The 24,352-nt window shown below is 37.8% G+C and overlaps 1 protein-coding gene across 1 annotated transcript in view; it reads left to right on the top strand.

The window, feature by feature from the left end:
- LOC116481861 (multidrug resistance-associated protein 1-like) overlaps positions 1-24,352 on the top strand; it is an 88,303-nt gene that overhangs the window by 39,848 nt on the left and 24,103 nt on the right. Inside the window, exons 14-18 of the mRNA XM_032174830.2 lie at positions 1,134-1,301; positions 2,462-2,624; positions 8,476-8,551; positions 22,391-22,451; positions 22,992-23,211. Coding sequence (XP_032030721.1) covers positions 1,134-1,301; positions 2,462-2,624; positions 8,476-8,551; positions 22,391-22,451; positions 22,992-23,211 — 688 coding nt within the window. The remainder of the gene's footprint in view (positions 1-1,133; positions 1,302-2,461; positions 2,625-8,475; positions 8,552-22,390; positions 22,452-22,991; positions 23,212-24,352) is intronic.

Below are 24,352 nucleotides of genomic sequence, written 5' to 3'. Positions count from 1 at the left end.
CATAATTACAGAAAAGTGATGACAAGGTAGAGGGTGAATTGGAAAGAAGGGTAACTGGATGATAATAGCTAATGTTGATTGTATCCATACTCAGTGTTGGATTTTTCCTAAAATTTTCACTCTAATCTTATTGAATGCTCCCAACAAACATATGACTTCGGTATCCATACTCAGTGTTGGATTTTTCCTAAAATTTTCACTCTAATCTTATTGAATGCTCCCAACAAACATGACTTAGGTGCTATTATAAGCATATGCACACACCCCTATTACATTCCTTTAAGTGAGTATATATGAGTGTGTGGGAGGAGGGTGTAGAATGCCTATGGCCCTTGCTAAAATGTGACCTCCTCATGACAGACTGTTTCACTTATCTTTGAATCCCAAGCACTAGCATAGTACTCAAAATATAGTCATACCCAGAAGATGTTTGCTGAGTAGGAGAAGGATGAAAAATGCAAAGAGGCAATGGCATTTTATAATTACAGGTCATTGGCTAAATTCTGTGCTGCACTGACAGCTTTTAAACCAGATCTGTAAATACTAAATATAAAATAAATCAAGTAAATTGGGCCTGGCTCCATAATTCTTCATACATGGTTGTACATGTCAACTTTAATTCTCACATGGAGTGATGAATATTCCCTATTCTTGCTTCTTAGAGTTGTACTTTTGCCAACAAGACTTGTACTAATCTTTCTACAGGAGAAAATAGGACATGTTGATTACTTCTTTGGTAATTTGGCTGTTATTTTCAATTTCCTGTGTGTCAATTTAAAAATAATCACTAGTGCCAGTATATGGTTGGCAGCCAAAAGTCTTATTTAATATTCTACAGGCATGACTTTTCAGAGTTAGAGATTTGGAAATTCTTTTCTCCTTACTCGTTAGCATCCTCTTTTGAGAGTAAACACTTAAGAGAAAGTAGATATATCTTCTAATTTGTGCAAATTAGTAATGCTAGGAAATGAGATGGAGCTAGGACTGGAAAGTCATGGATAAAGAAAGGTTGGAGCATTCATCTTGGGTTGCTATCTACCCATGCTATAAAAGAGCCTTTGGATGTAACTGTACGTGCTTTGAGATGTATATACATTTCCTCTGGTCTTGTTTTTCTCCTGCTCCATTTTCAGGGTGTGAATATAAGTGGAGGCCAGCAACATCGAGTAAGCCTGGCCAGAGCTGTCTACAGTGGGGCCGACATCTACCTCCTGGATGATCCCTTGTCTGCTGTTGATGTTCATGTTGGAAAGCAGCTTTTTGAAAAAGTGATAGGGTCCTTGGGCCTTTTGAAAAACAAGGTAGCCACAGTTTCATTTATGCTTTCTTGTGGGGCACGCTTTTCTTGTGTCTAGCACACTGCCTAAAATTCCATTTATTTTGTTTATTTGTTTATTTGTTTAAGCAAAGTAGTCACATTTCACATGAAAAAAATGGGATGCTCAGATTGCAATTTCACAGACAAATTTCAATGGGTAATTTTTAAAGTTTTACTTACAAGTTTACTCTGGTGACAATTTAAGTGATTGTTATCTCTTCATCTAATACCATATCCTAAGGGGATTTATGTGCCATAATGAATTGTTGTTGACTCAAGTGATTTTTACAATGGTATTTTTGGTGCACACTACTGTTACTAAAAACAGAATTATTTTACTGATTATTTAAAGCATAAAATTTGATATTATTAACATAGCAATTTGATATTATTAACATAGCAATCAGAGTGATTCAGCTGTTTTGTTAAAAGGCCAAGAAGATGAAAATTAGTATTTACCGGTACATGCCATATTTCACAGTGTAAATTAGTTCATTTATCCGTATTGCACATATAAAGGAACTCAGGGCTCACAATGACTTGATATAGGTTGCTCAACTTAAGAACAATAGAGATTTTTAAAAGTATGTCTGACTCCAAAGCCACATTCATTTCTTCATAATATGTGTTTATGGAATTATTAATGTAGAGAATTCTGAAAATATATGTATAAAATTACAAAATATGTCTCAGTAAAAATAGACAAACATCTTTATATATTGACATAAACCCAAGATTAAAAATATCACACTTAATTATATGTATAAAATAATATGAAGGATTTAAAAATGAATTATGAATTATGAATGAATTATGACTTGGATTAAACACTTTTTTGTAATGGTAGTGTATAGTTAAAAATAAGCAAGAATGACATATATGAAATTGTTTCAAATTTCCAATTAAATTGATTCATTTCTAATGAATGAAAAAATACCTGATCTAAAGTGTTAAAAATCACATTTAGAAACTATTTTCTCATCTAGCAGCACGTCATTATTCCTTGTAAAATATATAGATGCTGCCTTAAACTGGCACCTACCAAAAATCACACTCTGAAACAGTAAAGGAAAAAAAGTCACTGCAGCTTTTTTTAAAAAGCCATTTTTTGTAACCTCTGAGATAAAACACTTTGTTTTTCAGACACGTATTTTAGTGACACACAATCTCACACTTCTGCCACAAATGGATCTTATTGTTGTAATGAAAAGTGGCAGAATAGCTCAAATGGGAACATACCAGGAGCTGCTGTGTAAAACCAAAAATCTCACTAATTTGCACCAAGTCATCAGTGAACAAGAAAAAGGTAAGGACACAATAAAAAAGTAACTTAAGATACAGTATACCTACCCATTTTGAAAGTTGATTAATTGCGTAATTTCATGCTATAAATTTTCATTCATCCTGCTTAAGTCAGGGACGGGGCACCTTCCTTCCCAAAGGAAAGAAGCAAATACAATGAGATACATCAGTTAAAAATCAAACTCATTTATGATTTTTAAGAAAAGTTTTCAGTTCCCTGGGGTCTGTTTATTCATTTATGAAATAAGAAATTAGATTACTTACAAACTCTAGTCCAAGTCGAGAACATAATCACTCTAAACATTATATCTACTTTTCAGTAAGAACAGGGAACATACATGTGAAATAAATAATAAAAATTTTAAACACCTAGGTATAATATAGCACATTGAGGAAGAGAAAACAAAAGAAAGAAATTGGCAAAGGCAAAAGGGATCAATGTTTGTTCGACTTTTAAGAATTAGTTTTATTTGTCAATTTTTGTTGCTCTAGCCCTAGAATATTAAATTAAGATATATGGACATTTTAAAATAAAACAAGTGGTTTGATCCTTATCCAATGTGTAAGATGCAAGAATGTTTGATATCCAGCATTATCCTAAAGTTGGGTAATGTAGCATCATCTCTTTTTACAGCTGTAGATGGTTTGTCATGTAGACACCATCGTATTTTTTCCTGTACTTTTCTAGATCCTTTTCCTATACCTTTCCAGAGCAGCGCAGCAAACTAACTGTAAAACCAGTTAACTATTTCATAATTTCAAGATAAAAGAAGAAATATAGAACTATGTCTCATTATTTTCTACATGAACTAGTATCCATTAGCTCACCTGACACTTGTCCTGAATATGAAGTCCTAAAAATATGAAATTGGTTTATAACAAGATCAGTACAATTTATTACTTTAATGCCATGAAATTCAACAACAAAGTCATTTTGCTGATGTTTCTCTTTCGGACCTAAGCTAACACACATTAGTTTCGTAGTACTATTTTTTAAATTCCTTGTTTTTCCACCTTTCTCATATTACAAATATTCTATCTGCAAAATTATTTGGTGCATTGTCACATGACTGTTGGCATCCTTAACAAAAGAACTTCCTCTTTTCTTAACGTCTAGCACTTTGGAAATGATTTCTTGCCTTCTCAGAAAGGTTAAGTAATAATTTATGCTTCTTGTGTAGAAAACAGATGTCTAGGAGTGCCTCCTAGACTAGAAGAAGCATGGACTCTGTCATTTCTTTATCCCTGTCACTTAGGTAGCCTCATGCTAGGCAAATTACAGGCACTCAGTAGCTGTTTGTTAAACAGATGAATCTGAAAGTGTATCCCCTCAGGAGTTAACAAGGTGCTATGGAATGCTGTGAGCCAGTCTTTCCTGTGTGTGTGGCCATTTATTTTAAAGGTCACATGAAATATAGATTGTATGACTTTAGAAGATATAGTTCCAAAAGTAGGCAGAGTGTAAGCTTTAAGCTAACTATGTAATTTGCCATAAAATATAAACAATGTGTCTTTTGAAACCTGTGGAATTTGCTGTTGTTTAAATATCCAATTTTGGAAACAAAAATCCCACCTTTTCTGCATTTGTATAACTTTTTTAGGTACAAATGCCCTCTACTGTAGCAGAATAAAAGCAGTAATATTCTTAAAGTTTGGCTGATAGATGTTAATAGATCTCTATTAATAGACGTTACCAACTCACAATCAGAAATTTGCCAGAGTTAGAAAAATGTAACTTTAACTTCTTTCTAATTACCTCAATATTTCTGTCTTTCCCATGACAATCAGAAAGGTGGAAAGTAGAGAAAATTTTTATGCCAGAAATAGAATGTGTTATTAAAAGTGAATATTCTGGAATTTTGATTTTTTGAATGCTGGATAAAAAATACATAAAGACTTAGACTCACAATAAAAACTAGCTAGCTAGATCAAGAGATAATCTGTAAAAGGTTAGCTCTATAGAGTATGATTTCCTTAGCCGCTGTAGGGGGCAAGACAAAAATGGATTTTGATATCAAACACTACATTAAATAATAGCTTATATTCAGCATGATGTCCTGCAATGCTGCCCCCTAAACCTGGGCCAAACGAACCTGGCCCTGTACTTCATGCTTTAGTCAGTTCCCACTCTAGCCTTCCCTGTATGGTGTCCTCCCCATTTCCTACTTCTTGACCATTCTAGGTACTCAGGTCCCAGAATTCTCTGCTCAAATGATAGAAGCTTGTTCCTGGGACCTGGGCTCTCATTCCTCAGGTTTGTTCTCTCATGGACAGACTGCCCTGTGGCATGCATCATTCTTTGGCCTGAGGATGTTTCTCTTGCGAGTGGGAGAGTGGGCAGAGTCTGGACATGGCAGCTGAGGTATCTGCAGATGTACAGAGCTTCTGAGAGTGCAGAGTGGAGCTTAGGAGGGGGAGAAGAGCAGCAAAGGCCTTGGCTGAGACTGACTCATCAAGGACTGCCATGTCCCCTAGAGGAAGTCTCAGGAATCCAGACATTCTCATCTGATCCTTGCCTTCCAGGTGGCTTGGAAGGTGTATTGGTCAGAGAAAGCAATAGAATTTGAGTCTTTTAATTCCATCAGTGACTTTTAAATAATTGGAAATGCAACATGTGAGCTTTTATTTGCATTCTTGCTCTGGTTCCACAGATTTTAGGTGCAGGTCTGTCCCTGTGGGGAACTTCTTTCTGTTATTCGCATAAATATCAAGGGAAATGAGATTCTGTTTGAGCACACTTTTGCTGAGGTTTAGGGGAAAGAAATTGCCTGGCAGAGAGTAGGATGTAAGAGGCATAATCACTCTGTGATCTTTCATTTATTTATTATAATTCACCCTTTTCGGTCTTGAGTCTGTTCAAAAATTCTTTTAAAAGGTACACAATTCTTCAGTTTCAAAATTCTAGTTAATTTATGTGTCACTACAATAGGAATGCAGTAGGCACACCTTATTCACAAAGGATGCGTTCCAAGACCTGCAGTGGTTGAATGAAACTTTGGATAGTACCTAACGCTCTATATACTATGCTTTTTGAAATTATGTATATGCCTATGATAAAGTTCAAGTTATAAACTAGGCACAGTAAGAGATTAACAACAATAACTAATAATAAAATAGACCGAGATGCCAGCATTACTACTCATGTGCTTTGGGGCCATTATGAAGAAAAATAAGAGCTCCTTGAACACAAGCACTTTAATACCATGACAGTTGATCGGATAACCCAGGCTCTTAAGTGAGCAATGTGTGGGGAGCATCCACACAGCATGGATGTGCTAGACAAAGAGATGGCTCACTTCCCAGACAGGACAGTGCAGAACAGTGAAATATTTCCTCAGGCCACTCAGAATAGCAAGTAATTTAAAACTTATGAATTGTTTATTTCTGGAGTTTTTCATTTAATATTTTTGGACCACAGTTGACCGTGGGTAGCTGAAACCTCAGGAAGCAAAATTGCATGGAAGGGGGAACTAGTGTATAAATCAGCACAACATTGTGGAATAAACCGTGGACCAATTGTTAGGAATCCTGGGATCTAGTTCTCTCACTGAATAACCATATCAGTCTTCATCAAATGACTTAATTCTTGTGGTTCTTCCCGTTTGTGAAATACAGTGCTTCGGCTTGCTCTGTTTTTCCTAGCGGCAGACATGGAACTGAGCAATGTACATTATTCTATCTCCCCTGTCCCCCAAACTGCTTATTAGCCATTTCTTTTTCTTTCCTATCATTCTTACTCTCATTGCTGAAGTCAATAACAAGTAGCTTAGAAAGTAAATGGTAAAAAGTGCGCTTTGCAGTGTAATGTGGGTTTGGATATATCAAATCCCTGAGATTCCATCTAGCTCTAAAAAATCTAAGGGTTTTGCCTTATGGAAATGTTATATAAGATAAGCAAATCAGAGGTGAGAAATGGTTTATGAAGAAAAATATAACAAAGTTAAGATAAATTTTACATATTTACAGATTTAGGTTAGGCTAACTCTTTTTTTTTTTTGAGACGGAGTCTCGCTCTGTCGCCCAGGCTGGAGTGCAGTGGCGCGATCTCGGCTCACCGCCAGCTCCGCCTCCCGGGTTCACGCCGTTCTCCTGCCTCAGCCTCCCCAGTAGCTGGGACTACAGGTGCCCGCCACTGCACCCGGCTAATTTTTTGTATTTTTTAGTAGAGACAGGGTTTCACCATGTTAGCCAGGATGGTCTCCATCTCCTGACCTCGTGATCCGCCTGCCTCGGCCTCCCAAAGTGCTGGGATTACAGGCGTGAGCCACCGCGCCCAGCCTAGGCTAATTCTTACACAAACTAATTATACTGATGATAGCTTGTATGTCGTGGATAGTGATCTCAATATATTCATGAGTTTTACATTTACTTAATCCTCCCCCAAAACTCCAGAGGCTGCCATGGTCCTCATTTTACAGAGATTAGGTGTCTTGCTCAAATAAAGACAGAAAGCAAGCAACAGCATTTGAATCCCATGCTACCTCTGTTTCATGTCAGACAACAACCAGGCTCTTAAACATTGTATCAAATGTGTAGGAACAAGTACACTGACTTAGTACTGACTTAGTGTGAAAAGCAGGAGTGGCTCACTCTCATTTACTGATGCTTGCTTCTTCCCCAGTACTCTGTCTTAAACAATTGCTTCCTCCCTTGCTCTGTCTTAAACAATTCTGGGTTTCAGGCAAGCCACTTACCCTCTCTGAGTTTTATTTTTTCTCCTGCAAAATATAGGTAAATTTACCTATTCTCATATCATATCAGGTCATTTGTGAGCTCAATTTATGTAATGCATGTAAAAGTATCTTATAAATGGAAAATAAATACATTTAAATATTATTATTAAAGGCTATAAAGATGAGACTGTGCCTTAGAGGGAGAGGCTGAAACAACTTCAAACTGAATTTTCATTCTTTGAGCCACGGAATCCCCATGTTTCACAGAGATGTTTGAGATCAATCAGTTTCTTCCATTAGGGGCTAGATGATTCCTTATAGAAAAAAGAAAGCATAGAATTCATAGAAGAGAACTTAGAAATCTCCAAATCCAATTCCTTCTGCTTAGAGATAAGAAATCTAAAATTCAAAGAGTTCAAGTATTATACTGTGAATAAAGACAAAAATCTGTCTAGCGCTGAGGTATTTACCATCAAATTCACCAGCCCATTTACCATCAAATTCACTAAGGTTACTTGAACCTCAGTAGCTGATAGGTCTAGGTGTATGACCTTAATTTGTGGTTCCTTTGTAAGAGCTCAGTGCCTCAGTCTTTTTATCCCTAAAATAAGGATAATAACTGTAGTACCTTTCTCATTAGGGGTAGTTCTGAAAATTAAAAGACATACAAAGCCCTTAGGGCAATGCCTGTCACATAGGATGCTATTATCACTGTTAGTGACACTTGCAAGACAGTGACAGCTTTGGGGAATTTACCATTGTTTTTTCTTACTAATCTTCACAAGAATCACATTGGTATAAATCCTGCATGAAATTACGCTTCTTTTAAAGGCTAGAGTGGTTTTCCTCTTGGGAAATATTTAGCCCTTCTGTGGAAGATCTGAAATAAGTTAGCAGCCCTCTCAGAGGGACACTGAGAGAGTTAGCATCCCTTTCTCAGAGAAAAAAGAGAATTTATCTGTAGGTTTTCTCATTAAGAAATCTCACTTTTACTACAAGATTACAGAACATTTTAGGACAAACTGAAATAATGGAGAAAATACAAGGGCTCCCAGGAAACCTGTAGATCTAGAACTTAAAAACCTCTTCAGTTTGTGTAATCCTCCATTATACTTCTCTGTATTTTGTTTATTGTTGGCTTATCATTTTGGATATAAAAACACTTACTGTCTTTCTCTCCAGCTCATGCTCTAAAGCGAGTCAGTGCAATCAACTCCAGAACTAGACCAAAAGACAAAATCCTGGAGCAAAAACATAGGTGAGTATCAGGTAATGCTAGGCTCACTGGGATTATGGACTGATTAATTACTTTTTTACAGCATTTGAACACATCCTGTAAAAAAGATCCATACATTATAATGGATATAAAATGTACTTAGTGGTTTCCAATTCTAAACTACAAGTTAGATGGATGTGTCTAAATTTGTAAGTGAGATAGATGAGACTTATTTTTGGAAATATACCATCATTACATTCCTCACTATTTCTAGCCAAATTCCAGTGGTAGAAATTTAACATGATTGCCAAAAACATCCCCATCCCATAGCATTCATAGACTCTACAGATGAGAATGTGAAAAATAGGCTTTGGACATAAACATTTCATGATGGATTGGGATGATTATCAAGACAGAATATGTGACCTAGACACACAGACCAGTATAGGACCTGAAGAACCTGCCTAGAAAATAAGAGAAAGAAAGAGAGAGAGAGAGAGAAGAAAGAAAGAGAGAGAAAGAAAGAAAGAAAGAAAGAAAGAAAGAAAGAAAGAAAAAAGAAAAGAAAAGAGTAGAAAGGAGGGCAGGAAGGAGGAGGGGAGGGGACAGAAAAAAAAGGGCAAAACATTGGTCCTGATTGGATTTTTTTATATTATGCTTTTTTTTTTGTAAGTGACTAAAATGAACAGTGATTGAAGTAAATTAATCTAATCAGTTTTTTTTTCCTCAATGTTTCTTCCCATCAGTTGCCTAAACAGGAAGCCAAAAGATAATAGGAAATAATAGGAATAAAGAGATTACAGGCTGGGCGTGGTGGCTTATGCCTGTAATTCCAGCACTTTGGGAGGCTGAGGCAGGTGGATCACCTGAGGTCAGGAATTCGAGACCAACCTGACCAACATGGTGAAATCTCATCTGTACTAAAATACAAAAATCAGCCAGGCATGTAGGCACCCACCTGTAATCCCAGCTATTTGGGAGGCTGAATGAAGCAGGAGAATCATTTGAACCTGGGAGGCGGAGGTTGCAGTGAGCCGAGATCATGCCACTGCAATCCATCCTGGGTGACTGAGTGAGACTCTGTCTCAAAGAAAAAAAAAAAAAGAGAGAGAGAGATTATAAAATAAGCGCCTAGAGCTTATAATTGCTAAAATTGAGCATTAGGACAGATTATAGGGAATCAAGCACTTTAGGATCCAAAAGCTCAGATAGTGGCAGTTTTGATCTTGAATGAAGGAATGAGTCTTGAAATAATTACTTTTTAAGAATTGGATATGCCTAAGGATGTGTGGATGATGTGGACGTTGCAGGTTGGAGATTTGTGTGCATATCAGATTTAGCTGACTCCGTAGGTAAACTAATAATAAGTCATTCCTCCTTGATCATAAAGATCTTGGACTGCTTCTCCTTGTCTCTTATCTTAGTATTTTTATACTGTCTCATGGCTTTACTTTCTGTATACTAATATCTCCAAGTTAATCTCTCTAGTCTGGATCTCTCCTCTGAACTCCAGGGTTGAACTGGCAGCTGACCCTCTCAGCATCTCCCCTCTAATGTCTAAATGACATCTCCAATTTACATGTCACACACAGGATTCTTGATTTTCCTTCAGCACACACAAACCTGTCCCACATGTGATTTTTTCCACCTTAGTTAATGGCAATGTCATTCTTCCAGTTGCTCAGGCAAAAAATACCTTGCAGTCATCTAGACCCTTCTTACTCTACATCCAATCTATAATCAAATCCCATTGGCTCGATCTTCAAAATGTATCCAAGAATCCAGAATTCACCCACTACTCATCACCTTCACAGCTGCCCCCTTTGTCCAATCAGGATTATGTCTCACTTGCTGTTATTCTAACTGCCTGCTTACAGGCCTTCCTGCTGCCATCTTACCCCATACAGCCTATTTGCAACATAGTATACAGAGAGTTTCTTTTATAAATGTAAGTCAGAGCATATTGCTCTTCTGCCCAAAACTTCCAAAAGATTCACCTCTCAGAGAAAAATTTGATGTCCTTACACTGACTTTTTGTAAAGTCCTATAGGACCTGGACCTGTTTACCTTTCTGATCTCAGAACCCGAGGAAGTTCACCCTTCATTACTCTTTCCAGCAGCACTGACCGTTTTCTGTTCCTGGAATAGCCAGGCATGCCCCTACTTCAAGGCCTTTGCATTTCTGATTCACTGCATAAAGTATACTTTGTTCAGATAACCATATGGCTTGCACATCCGCCTTCTGTTGGTGTTTGCTTAAATGTCATCTCATCAATAAAGACTTGCTTATCCACCCTATTTCATATCTCAAGACTTCCTACTCCTTTCCCAGCTTTACTTTGTCATAAGTCTTATTAATTTCCATAAGATTGGGAAATTTACTTGTTCATTTTTTATTTTGTCTTCCTCCTAACTCTATACTATAAGGTTTTATAAGGGCAGGATTTTTTGTTATTTGTTCCATTGCCATCGGCTAGAACACCAAATGGCACATACATAAGTATTTGTTGAAAGGGTGGATAAATAACTAGAGACCGAAAGAACACTGAAAAGTCTTCTGATCCATCATTTCTTTTATTTTTGGCCATTGAGACTTAATATATTTCATTTAAATGAGTATAATTTTTTAAGAGTCTCCAAGAAAAGCTAATCCAGAAGCGCTGAAACATACTTTGAAATCCATTTGCTATAGGGTATACATATCTCTGAATCCTAAAGAGCATATTTGCCTGTGTATAGTATCACCATGCACTCAGTAAATAGCTTAAGAAAAGCTTAAAATGTAAAAATTAATAAATATTGTTGTGCCGGGCGTGGTGGCTCACGCTTGTAATCCCAGCACTTTGGGAGGCCGAGGCGGGCGGATCACGAGGTCAGGAGATCGAGACCACGGTGAAACCCCGTCTCTACTAAAAATACGAAAAATTAGCCGGGCGTAGTGGCGGGCGCCTGTAGTCCCAGCTACTCGGAGAGGCCGAGGCAGGAGAATGGCGTGAACCCGGGAGGCGGAGCTTGCAGTGAGCCGAGATTGCGCCACTGCACTCCAGCCTGGGTGACAGAGCGAGACTCTGTCTCAAAAAAAAAAAAAAAAAAAAAAATATTGTTGTAAACTTAATCATTCCCTTTCCCCTACAGTAAATCAATTTTCCTTATTTATAAGATCACTGTTAATATAATATCTAAATTGAACCTCTGAAGTTTCTATAAACCAATTTTGGGAAACCCTTCTTCTTCCCCCTAAAAAAAGAATTCCAGTCCCTATAAATATTTGTTTAAAAAATTGTTTTTTTAAAAAATTATAAGTTGCAGCAGCTTAAATAAAGAATACAGCAGAGCATGGTGCTGCACGCCTATAGTTCCAGCTACTCGGAGGCCAAACTAGGAGGATCCATTGAGCTCAGGAGTCTGAAACCAGCCTGGGCAACATAGCAAGACTCTTGTCTCAAAAAAAAGGAGAGAGAGGAAGAGAGGAAAGGAGGAAGAAAGAAACAGAGAGAGAGAGAGAAAGAAAGAAAAGAAAGAAAGAAAGAAGAAAGAAAAAGAAAAAGAAAGAAAGAAAAAAAGAAAGAAAGAAAGAAAGAAAAAGAAAGAAAGAAAGAGGAGGGGAGGGAAGAGGAGGGAGGGGAAGGGAGAGGAGGGGAGGGGAGGGTCCAGGGCAAGATGACCAGATGACCGAATAGGAACAGCTCTGGTCTGCAGCTCCCAGGGAGACCATTGCAGAAGGTGGGTGATTTCTGCATCTCTCACTGAGGTATCCGGCTCATCTCACTGGGACTGCTTAGACAGTGAGTCCAGCCCACAGAGGGCATGCAGAAGCAGGGTGGGGCATTGCCTCACCTGGGAAGTGCAAGGGGTAGGCGAACTCCCTCCCCTAGCCAAGGGAAGCCAGGAGGGACTGTGCCATGAGGAACGGTGCACTCCAGCCCAGATACTACGCTTTTCCCATGGTTTTCACAACCCACAGACCAGAAGATTCCCTTAGATTCCTACACCACTAGGGCCCTGGGTTTTAAGCACAAACCTGGGCAGCTGTTTGGGCAGACACCCAGTTAGCTGCAGTTTTTTTTCATACACCAGTGGCACGTGGAACACCAACGAGACAGAACTGTTCCCTCCCCTGGAAAGGGGGCTGAAGCCAGGCAGCCAAGTGGTCTTGCTCAGCAGATCTCATTTCCACGGAGCCCAGCAAGCTAAGATCCACTGGCTTGAAATTCTTGCTGCCAGCACAGCAGTCTGAAGTTGACCTGGGATGCTTGAGCTTGGTGGGAGGAGGAGCTTCTGCTATTACTGAGGCTTGAGTAGGCGGTTTTCCCCTTACAGTGTAAACAAAGCCAGTTTTCCCCTCGCAGTGGAAACAAAGCTGTGGGGAAGTTCAACTGGGAGGAACCCACCTCAGGGCTACAAAGTCGCTGTAGCCAGATTGCCTCTCTAGATTCCTCCTCTCTGAGCAGGCCATCTCTGAAAGAAAGGCAGCAGCCCCAGTCAGGGGCTTATAGATAAAACTCCCATCTGCCTTGGACAGAGCACCTGGGGGAAGGGGCAGCTGTGGGTGCCGCTTAAGCAGACTCAAACGTTCCTGTCTGTCAGCTCTGAAGATCCCCCAGCACAGGGCTCAAGCTCTATTAAGGGACAGACCGCCGCCTCAAGTGGGTCCCTGGCCTCCATGCCTCCTCACTGGGAGACACCTTCCAGCAGGAGTCGACAGACACCTCATACAGGAGAGCGCTGGCTGGCATCTGGCTGATCCCCCTCTGGGAAAAAGCTTCCACAGAAAGGAGCAGGCAGCAGTCTTTGCTGTTCTGCAGCCTCTGCTGGTGATACCCAGGCAAATAGGGTATGGAGTGGACCTCCAGCAAACTCCAGCAGACCTGCAGAAGAAGGACCTGACTGGACTGTTAGAAAGAAAGCTAACAAACAGAAAGCAATAACATCAACATCAACAAAAAGGACTACCACAACAAAACCCCATCCACAGGTCATCAGCATCAAAGATCAAAGGTAGATAAATCCACGAAGGTGAGGAAAAACCAGCACAAAAAGGCTGAAAATTCCAAAAACCAGAATTCCTCTTCCCCTCCAAAGGATCACAACACCTCGCCAGTAAGGGAACAAAACTGGATGGAGAATTAGTTTGATGAATTGACAGAAGTAGGCTTCAGAAGGTGGGTAATAACAAACTCTTCCAAGCTAAAGGAGCATGTTCTAATCCAGTGCAAGGAAGCTAAGAACCTTGATAAAAGGTTACAGGAACTGCTAACTAGAATAAACAGTTTAGAGAAAAACATAAGTGACCTGATGGAGCTGAAAAACACAGCACGGGAACTTCATGAAGCATACACAAGTATCAATAGCCGAATCCATCAAGCGGAAGAAAAGATATCAGAGATTGAAGATCAACTTAATGAAATAAAGCATGAAGACAAGATTAGAGGAAAATGAATGAACAAAGCCTCCAAGAAATATGAGACTATGTGAAAAGACCAAACCTATGTTTGTTTGGTGTACCTAAAAGTGATGGGGAGAATGGAACCAAGTTGGAAAACACACTTCAGGCTGTTATCCAAGAGAACTTCCCCAACCTAGCAGGACAGGCCAACATTCAAATTCAGGAAATACAGAGAACACCTTAAAGATACTCCTCAAGAAGAGCAACACCAAGACACATAATCGTCAGATTCACCAAGGTTGAAAGAAAGAAAAAATGTTAAGGGCAGTCAGAGAGAAAGTTCAGGTTACCTACAAAGGGAAGGCCATCAGACTATCAGTGGGTCTCTCTGCAGAAACCCTACAAGCCAGAAGTGAGTGGGGGCCAATATTAAACATTCTAAAAGAAAAGAATTTTCAACCCAGAATTTTATATCCAGCCAAACTAAGCTTCATAAGTGAAGCAGAAATAAAATCCTTTACAGACAAGCAAATGCTGAGGGATTTTGTCACCACCAGGCCTGCCTTTCCAGAGCTCCTGAAAGAAGCACTAAGTATTCAAAGGAAAAACTGGTACCAGCCACTGCAAAAACATACCAAAATGTAAAGACCATCAACACTATGAAGAAATTGCATCAACTAATGTGTAAAATAATCAACTAGCATCATAATGACAGGATCAAATTCACACATAACAATATTAACCTTAAATATAAATGAGCTAAATGGCCCAATTAAAAGACACAGACTGGCAAATTGAATAAAGAGTCAAGACCCATTGGGGTGGTGTATTCAGGAGACCCATCTCATGTGCAAAGACACATGTAGGCTCAAAATAAATTGATGGAGGAATATTTACCAAGCAAATGGAAAGAAAAAAAAAAAGCAGGGGTTGCCATTCCTAGTCCCTGATAAAACAGACTTTAAACCAACAAATATCAAGATCAAAAAGACAAGGAAGGACATTAAATAATGGTAAAGGGATCAATGCAACAAGAAGAGCTAACTATTCTAAATATATATGCATCTAATACAGGAGCACCCAGATTCATAAAGCAAGTTCTTAGAGACCTACCAAGAGACTTAGACTCCCACACAATAATAGTGGGAGACTTTAACACCCCACTGTCAATATTAGACAGATCAATGAGACAGAAAATTAACAAGGATATTCAGGACTTGAACTCAGCCCTGGACCAAGCGGACCTAATAGACATCTACAGAACTCTCCACCTCAAATCAATAGAATATACATTCTTCTCAGCACCACATCACACTTATTCTAAAACTGACTACATAATTGGAAGTAAAACACTCCTCAGCAAATTCAAAAGAATGGAAGTCATAACAGTTTCTCAGACCACACTGCAATCAAATTAGAACTCAGGATTAAGAAACTCACTCAAAACATTAGAACTACATGAAAACTGAACTACCTGCTCCTGAATGACTATGGGTAAATAGTGAAATTAAGGCAGAAATAAATAAGTTCCCTGAAATCAATGAGAACAAAGACAAAACATACCAGAATATCTGGGACACAGCTAAAGCAGTGTTTACAGGGAAATTTACAGTGCTAAATGCCAAAAGGAGAAAGCGGGAAAGATCTAAAATTGACACCCTGACGTAGCAATTAAAAGAACTGGAGAAGAAAGAACAAACAAATTCAAAAGCTAGCAGAAGACAAGAAATAACTAAGATCAGAGCAGAACTGAAGGAGATAGAGACACAAAAAACCCTTCAAAAAAATCAATGAATCCAGAAGCTGGTTTTTTGAAAAGATTAACAAAATAGACCACTAGCCAGACTAATAAAGAAGAAAAGAGAGAAGAATCAAATAGATGCAATAAAAAATGATAAAGGTAATATCATGACTGATCCCACAGAAATACAAATTACCATCATAGAATATTATAAATACCTCTATGCAAATGAACCAGAAAATCTAGAAGAAATGGATAAATTCTTGGACACATATACCCTCCCAAGACAAAACCAGGAAGGCGTAAAAATCCCTGAATAGACCAATAACAAGTTCTGAAATTGAGGCAGTGATTAATAGCCTACCAACGAAAAAAAGCCCAGGGCCAGACGGATTCATAGCCGAGTTCTACCAGAAGTACAAAGAGGAGTTGGTACCATTCCTTGTGAAACTATTCCAAACAACGGAAAAAGAGGGAATCCTCCCTAACTCATTTTATGAGGCCAGCATCATCCTGATACCAAAGTCTGGCAGAGACACAACAAAAAAAGAAAATTTCAGGCCAATATCCCTGATGAACATAATGTGAAAACCCTCAATAAAATACTGGCAAAACAACTCCAGCAGCACATCAAAAAGCTTATCCACCATGATCAAGTCAGCTCCATCCCTGAAATGCAAGGCTGGTTCAACATACACAAATAAATAAACATAATCCATCACATAAAGAGAACCAATGACAAAAACCACATGATTATCTCAACAGATGCAGAAAAGGCCTTTGATAAAATTCAACAGCCCTTCATGCTAAAAACACTCTATAAACTAGGTATTGATGGAACGTGTCTCAAAATAATAAGAGCTATTTATTACAAACTCACAGCCAATATACTGAATGGGCAAAGCTGGAAGGATTTCCATTGAAAACTGGCACAAGACAAGGATGCCCTCTCTCACCACTCCTATTCAACATAGTATTGGAAGTTCTGGCCAGGGCAATCAATCAAGAGAAAGAAATAAAGGGTATCAAATAGGAAGAGAAGAAGTCAAATTATCCCTGTTTGCAGAATACGTGATTCTATATTTAGAAAACCCCATCGTCTCAGCCCCAAAACTCCTTAAGCTGATAGGTAACTTCAACAAAGTCTCGGGATACAAAATCAATGTTCACAAATCACAAGCATTTCTATACACCAATAATAGACAAAGAGAGAGCCAAATCATGAGCAAACACCCATTCACAATTGCTACAGAGTGAATAAAATACCTAGGAATACAACTTACAAGGCATATGAAGGACCACTTCAAGGAGAACTATAAACCATTGCTCAAGGAAATAAAAGAAGATACAAACAAATGGAAAAATATTCCATGCTCATGGATAGGAAGAATCAATATCGTGAAAATGGCCATACTGCCCAAGTAATTTATAGATTCAATGCTATCCCCATCAAACTACCATTGACTTTCTTCATAGAATTAGAAAAAACTACCTTAAATTTCATATGGAACCAAAAAAGAACCCATACAGCCAAGGCAATCCTAGGCAAAAAGAACAAAGCTGGAGACATCGCGCTACCTGACTTCAAATTATACTATAAGGCCACAGTAACCAAAACAGCATATAAAGACCATGGAACAGAACAGAGTCCTCAGAAATAACACCACATATTTACAACTGTCTGATCTTTGATAAACCTGACAAAAACAAGCAATGAGGAAAGGATTCCCTATTTAAGAAATGGTGTTGGGAAAACTGGCTAGCCATATGCAGAAAGCTGAAACTGGACCCTTTCCTTACACCTTATACAAAAATCAACTCATGTTGGATTAAAGACTTAAACATAAGACCTAAAACCATAAAAACTCTAGAAGAAAACCTAGGCAATACAATTCAGGACATAGGCATGGGCAAGGACTTCATGAGTAAAACACCAAAAGCAATGGCAACAAAAGCCAAAATTGACAAATGGAATCTAATAAGAAGAAAGAAAGAAAGAAGGGAAGGAAGGAAGGGAGGGAGGGAGGGAGGGAAGGATGGAGAGAGGGAAGGAAGGGGGAGGGAGAAAAGAATACTTTGGTAAGATCACCTCAGGTCCAATATGTCATATTTTTATCAACACAACCCAGAGTCAAGCCCACTTTTTAAAGAATACACTAAATTTTTCAAATAAGAAATTTCAAACAACTAAATAAATAATAGTTTATCTCATGTTTGAGAAGCCTATTATAATTTTTCCAATTACTTGGCTATACTAGTTTTATTATTTTCTATTCTCCCTTTCATTTTTTATCTGCTTTACTGTTTGGTAAGATAATATTACATAAAGAGAGTTTTCCTGACTTTTCAATCTAAATTTCTATTTTTCTCGAATTCTCCAATCATTTCCAATTAGTGCAGAATTAAGATAGATTAAGGATTGGGGCTGGGTGTGGTGGCTTATGCCTGTAATCCCAATGCTTTGGGAGTCCAAGGCAGGCAGATCACTTGAGGTCAGGAGCTCGAGACCAGCCTGGCCTACATGGGGAAACCCCATCTCTACTAAAAATACAAAAATTAGCTAGGTGCGGTGGCGTTTGCCTGTAGTCCCAGCTACTCCGGAGGCTGAAGCAGGAGAATCACTTGAATCTGGGAAGCAGAGGTTGCAGTGAGCCGAGATTGTGCCACTGCATTCCAGCCTGGGTGACAAAGTGAGACACTGACCCCCCTCCACCGCCCCCCGCTCCACACACAAAAGAGTAAGGATTGGAAGATACAAGCCATCAGGAACTTTTCAACAAATACAGGCTCTCTGTAATGGATCTACTAAAATAGAATACAGTAAGTCTTCCTCATGAAAAGGCTCATGGGAAAACTGTCTAGCTGCCTATCAGGGTATGTTGAAAAGAAGGAGTAGAGGGGTTGAACCAAATAATTTCTGAAAAATTTTCCCCTCAAAGTTTAAGAATTAGAGTTAGTTTAATGACATTATTTTTCTAGCAGAACTAAAATATTTATTTCAAACTCTTTCCACATTTTTTTCTAAATTCATGATATGCCTACTAATTACTTTCTTAAATCTCTCTCACTGTCTTCCCTGAATAAAATGAACTGGAAATTTTACTTTACTACTTAGGCTGCCCCCTTTTGTCTTTCATGCACAACACTGAATCACTTTTGTCTTCCCATATGTACTCCACACTTTGTAATTTTGGGTTAGCTCAGAGACAAAGGTTTCAATATGATGATTTTACATATTTTATACAAAATATGTAAATGGATATTGTGCCAATTTTCCTGAGAATTTCTCAAGGACAGAACAAAACTCATGTTTAAAATTTATCTACCAAGATTAAATAATTTCTCTTTTAAAAGACTCAAATAAAGCCTGTTATTCAAAACAAAGAGCCTAGAACCAAATGCAAGGTATATTTTTTTTGTGAAAAAACGATGAATAACATTTTCGTTTGAAAAAGCAATACCTTTCTATATAGTATCCAATAAATTATTGGTTTTTGTTAGTTATATCTAATTAGGAAGGCTTAATTCCTTTTTAACAGTTGGATTTCATAGCATTTTATGTCCAGCTACATTAAGAATTAATTTTTTGGCTTGGCACCAATGCTAAATTTGCTTATCCAAACAGAAGTCATGCCAACAGCTTGAAGGATGATGACAGTAATTAACCCAAATCATATACCAGGAGCTATTCCAATGAAAGTGTCTGTTAAATAGTGTATCTTTCTCTGATGCTGAGGCTGATCCTACAAAGGACATGCACTGCAACTTCCCACAGAATGTTTCTGGATACTAGTGCCAGAGATAGGAAAGGAAGAACTACCAGGCTGTCCGAATAAGGCATTTCTTATTCTGAAAAATACAATGGAAACCATGAAGAAATTGGGGTTTCTCATAATCTGCTGAGAGGTGTGTACATCAGTTCAGCATTTCTATTTCTATTTCAGTTTAATAGTAGATACATCAAATGACTTGTAATTGATCATGTCGCATGTTATCGTGTATGGGATTTAGTACAAGAGGCAATAAAAGATGTATGAAAAGAATGGTCACTATAGCAATAAAGTAGGAAAAAACTACAACCAGTATAAGCATTGACTTTGTTAAATAAATCATATCATGGTAAAAAGATAAAATATTATATTATAAAAAATAATGGTGTTATAGAAGAATATGTTTTTTATAAATTGAGTTATAAATGTGTAATTTTCTTAAAACAGCATGAACTGGTTATAGAGCAACATTATCAATATTATTATTGACAATCATGTTAATAATTACAATATTGACAATCATGTTAATAATTACAATATTGACATAGATTATATTAATATAAGAGCAATAGTAATACAAGATATATCTTATACACATAATATAATATAATATAACATAATATAATATAAGAGCAACATTAACAATATTATCATACCACACACAAAGAGAGGCAAGACTACTGAAATATTCACAAGTGTGTTATCACAGATTGTCTCTGAAACGTAGGATTGTAAATCTTCTCCTTTTCCTCTTCTCCATCTTTTATCCTTTTCCTCCTCCTTCTCCTCCTCCTTTCTTCTCACTTTTCTTCTTGCTGTTTGTTACTTTCTAAATATTTATCCAATAATATGATTCCAGAAATATTTAGAAGATGAGATTGACAAATACTTGGTGAATAGACGGAAATGTGCCATGGTCAAGACAGAGGAAGTGTTGTGGCTCCTTGCAAAGTCCGCGAAAATATCAGGGGAGACAGGAAAATAACTGGCTCAGTTAACTTTGTGTATGATAGAAACAAGCAAAGAAATAAAGTAGATGTCAAGAAAGCATTTGACACGTGGATCTGGAGCTCAGGGAAAAGCTGTGGACTGGAGATACCAATTTGAAAGTCATCCACAAAGAAGCAGATTATTGAAACTATGGGAGTGGATGAGATTGCTCAGGAGAGTGTGAAGCATACAAAGGAAATAATTCCTAGAATTGAGCCCAAGGAAACATAAACATTGGAGGGAAGACAGAGAAAGGAACCTAAGGAGAAACTAATGGAGGGCCAGAAAGGTGGAAAGAATATGAAAGTACAGTGGTGAAAGGAAGTGAAGAAGGAGCCCTTTAAACAAGTGAGTGGTCAACAATATTAAACGTGATGAAGAGTTTAAGTGAAATAACTTTCAAAGTGTCTAATAGACACAGCAATAAGTAGTTTACTAGCAATCTTGATGGAAGCAATTTCAACCAGGTGCCAAAAACTTTAAGGAGGAAAATGTGGTTTGACAGAAAAATATTTGGCTACAAAAGGGCATCAAAAAGTAGGATGGTAACTGAATAAGGATAACTGTTGTTGTTGTTATTGTTGTTGTTGTTTTGTGACGGTTTTAAAATGAGAAGAATGTGTTGTTCTCTGTCAGCTGATGAGAAGGAGTCAGTAGAAAGGAAGAAGGTGAAGATTAGAAAAGAGAACAACTCAGTGTTTTTCAGACTTGCCTTAAGATAAGATCCCTTTCTATCATTTGTTTAAAAGATAGATTTCTAGAGGAGAAGTCTTATAACCTGTATTTTTAACTATCTGTGTTTGTTACAGGAGAGAATTGGGAAAGGCTGGGTGGAATGCAATAAATGTAAAGGTTTGGTGACTGACTTCCTTGTCTTCTGTTTCCTCCATGAAGTGGGATATGAGTCCCCTTCTGAGAGTCATGCAAGGATTTCTAGGCACTATTAAGAACCCAGGTAGAAAGAAGATGCTAAGTGATGGTAGAACCAGTTTTCAGGGTTGCCTGATTTTTTGAAGCAGCACTTCAAAGAAGTCGATGTGACCAGGATTGACATGCAAGTTTTAAGAGACAGGTTAGAACTCACCTTTTCTTCATGGAAGAAAAGCAGGGAATGGGGGTTCAAAAATATTACCAAAGTTTGCATGAAATGATAATCATGAAGAATGCAGGGAAAAGAGAGAGAATATAGGTTTGCCTGGGACTAAGGAATTCTGTAGAAGTTGGATAGTCAATGCTAAAACCAGGTAAATCTCAGGTAAAGCAGGATCATTGATTATCCCAGAGAGCAAAGATGATAGAAGGCTAGATTTGGGAATCTAAGTAAAGTAAAAACCAAAGGTAGTGAGAATAACTGAATTTAAAACTTATAAATAGAAGAGGTTATGATCAGAGATTGAAATACTTAGAGTTGGGTTTTCAGAGATGGGTTAGTTCTAAGTAATAAGATTCATGGTTTAAGGTCATGAAAGTTGATGGCCAAAGTGTGGTGCACATGCAGGACCTGGAGCTATGAAGATCATGAAGCTGGAAAAGAGATTAAGTTTAATACAGTTTTTCATGTAATCTATGACATTACCCAGGGTGGTGGCAGAACAAAATGAGAAGAGTAACCTTGATGTTAGTTCATCTTCTGACATACCAAGAAGTGAGTAGATGCCAGTCTAGGCCAGGATGAGAAGGGACAGAGTATGGTACAGCCAGATGGCATTAGTTTAAATGCTCTAAAGACTTGATTCAAGTTTAAGGGATAATTGTTTAGAAGAAGCAGTTAAAAATAGACCACATGCCCTGGCCCTAAATTATGTGGGATATGGTAGAATGAACAGTCTGCCTTTGATAAGACCAAAAAGATGCAAAGTTATTATCAGGGAAAACCAAGTTGCTGTTAGGGTAAGGGAGTAGAGAAAGATGCAGCAAAATGGTTAAGGATGTATAATTTTTTTATGTTCGTTTCATGTAAAACCTAAAAAGCAAACATTGTCTTGCTTTATCAGGCCCTCATTGGATCAAGGAACACAGCTCTCAGTGAAAAAAGAAGAGATCCCTGTTGGTGGGGTAAGCACCAGAAGAACTAATGTTATTTGCTATTAACCACTGAAACATAAAAGTTTACATTGCATTATTGATACATATTATCGATTTCTCATTTAATTTGAGGAGAATTGCTATATAATAGTTTGAGGAAGTTGAATGAAATGGAATTGCTGGTGATTAGTTAGGATTACACGTTATTTAGTTATGTATATTCTTTTTCGCTAATGATAGCAACTAACATTAACTGAGATTTTAAGGGTTCAGTGCTGTGCTTGACACTCTACGTATACTTATATGGTGACTACTGTTATTCTAATTAACAGGTGATTCATCTGAGGATTACAGATGTTAGTGACTTGACCAAGATCACAAAGCTTAGGAAACGTCAGAATAGGGTTTAAATCAAGGTGTGACTTTAAAGTACATCTTTGAAATGCTGTATCTTACTATGTATTTAATTGATGCTAATCAGAAACTATCAATAAGGGAACTTATTCAGAAACGGCATGTCATGTTCCGGTATCTCTTGGTAATCTAATTTTATATCAATTTTGCCTTTAGTTGAAGTTCTCCATCATTCTGCAGTACCTCCAAGCCTTTGGCTGGCTCTGGGTGTGGCTGACTGTTGTCACTTACTTAGGGCAGAATTTGGTGAGCATTGGACAGAATCTATGGCTTAGTGCATGGGCAAAAGAAGCAAAAAACATGAATGAGTTCACAGAATGGAAGCAAATAAGAAGCAATAAACTTAATATCTACGGATTATTGGGATTAATAAAAGGTAAAAGAAAATGTATAGCTGCTTCTCTTTTCTTTTTCTGACCTAATTGATTCAAACACAAACATGTGACACCATGTTATTTCAAATAAAATCTGGGCCATAATTTTCAAATATTTGGGGATAACTCAAATGCATATGTTTCCACTTTACCACATTTGAGAGAATAATTCAAAACTTATGGTGTCATCTACATGGCTCACATTAAATATTACACATAGTTATTTAATCTTGAAAATAATTATTTAAAAATGTGCTGTTGTCCTCATTTTATAGCTGAGGAAACTGAGGTTTTTATGTAAAGTCATGAAAGACTCAAAAATGGCCACTCTCTGTATATGTGAAGGTTGTGGGTGATGTGAAGATAAATCGGTGTCTGTTAAGGGGTTTAAGGCCTAGTGAGCCTAGGTCAGGTATACAATCAAACTACATGATCAGCATTAAACACTATAAAGGTAGTGAAAGAAAACACTATGAGAATTCAGAGCAAGGGGAGGCTGTGCTGGGTTGCCATATTAATGTGATTTCTAAGGAGTACTTGACAATTGAGGGGAGAATAAAAGGATGAATAGAAGTTTATCAGTTTGAGATCACAGAGAAGGAGAGAAAGTCATGGAGGCAGATAGACAGGTGTGAGTAAAGACAGGGATGGGGAGGTAAGAAGGGATTTGGCAAGAGTGAGGGTGCCAGTTTGAGTGGTCTTCAGGTTATTGGTAGAGAAAAGTAGGGGAGCTAGAGGTGAGAAGGAAGATTGGAGATATGTCAGAGATGATCATTGGGAAGGCAAGTGGAGAATTTTGGAAAATTGATGAAGGAAGTGACATAGTTGGATTTGTATTTCAAACAATAAATTAGCAGTGATAATAAAAAGATGCATTTTTACTGGAGGGACTAAAGTCAGAGAGACTAGAATGAAGCAGGGCTTGGTAGGAAAATAATCAAGTGGATTTGGGAGTCCAGATGAAAGGTAGTCTAGTATAGAAAGAGCTCCTATCTGATCCATGGCTGTGTCACCCAAAATAACCAATAGGTAAGAAGCAGAAGAGAAATGAATAAATACCAAAGGAATGAATGAATGAATGAATGGCCAGAGAGCTACAATGGAATTGGATAAAAGGGATGAATAGGAAAGACATTACAGTGA

The sequence above is a fragment of the Hylobates moloch genome, unplaced genomic scaffold (assembly GCF_009828535.3).
Source record: "Hylobates moloch isolate HMO894 unplaced genomic scaffold, HMol_V3 SCAFFOLD_14, whole genome shotgun sequence".
NCBI lineage: Eukaryota > Metazoa > Chordata > Mammalia > Primates > Hylobatidae > Hylobates > Hylobates moloch.
Note: the sequence above shows the minus strand (reverse complement) of the source record. Positions and strands in the feature narration are given on the sequence as shown.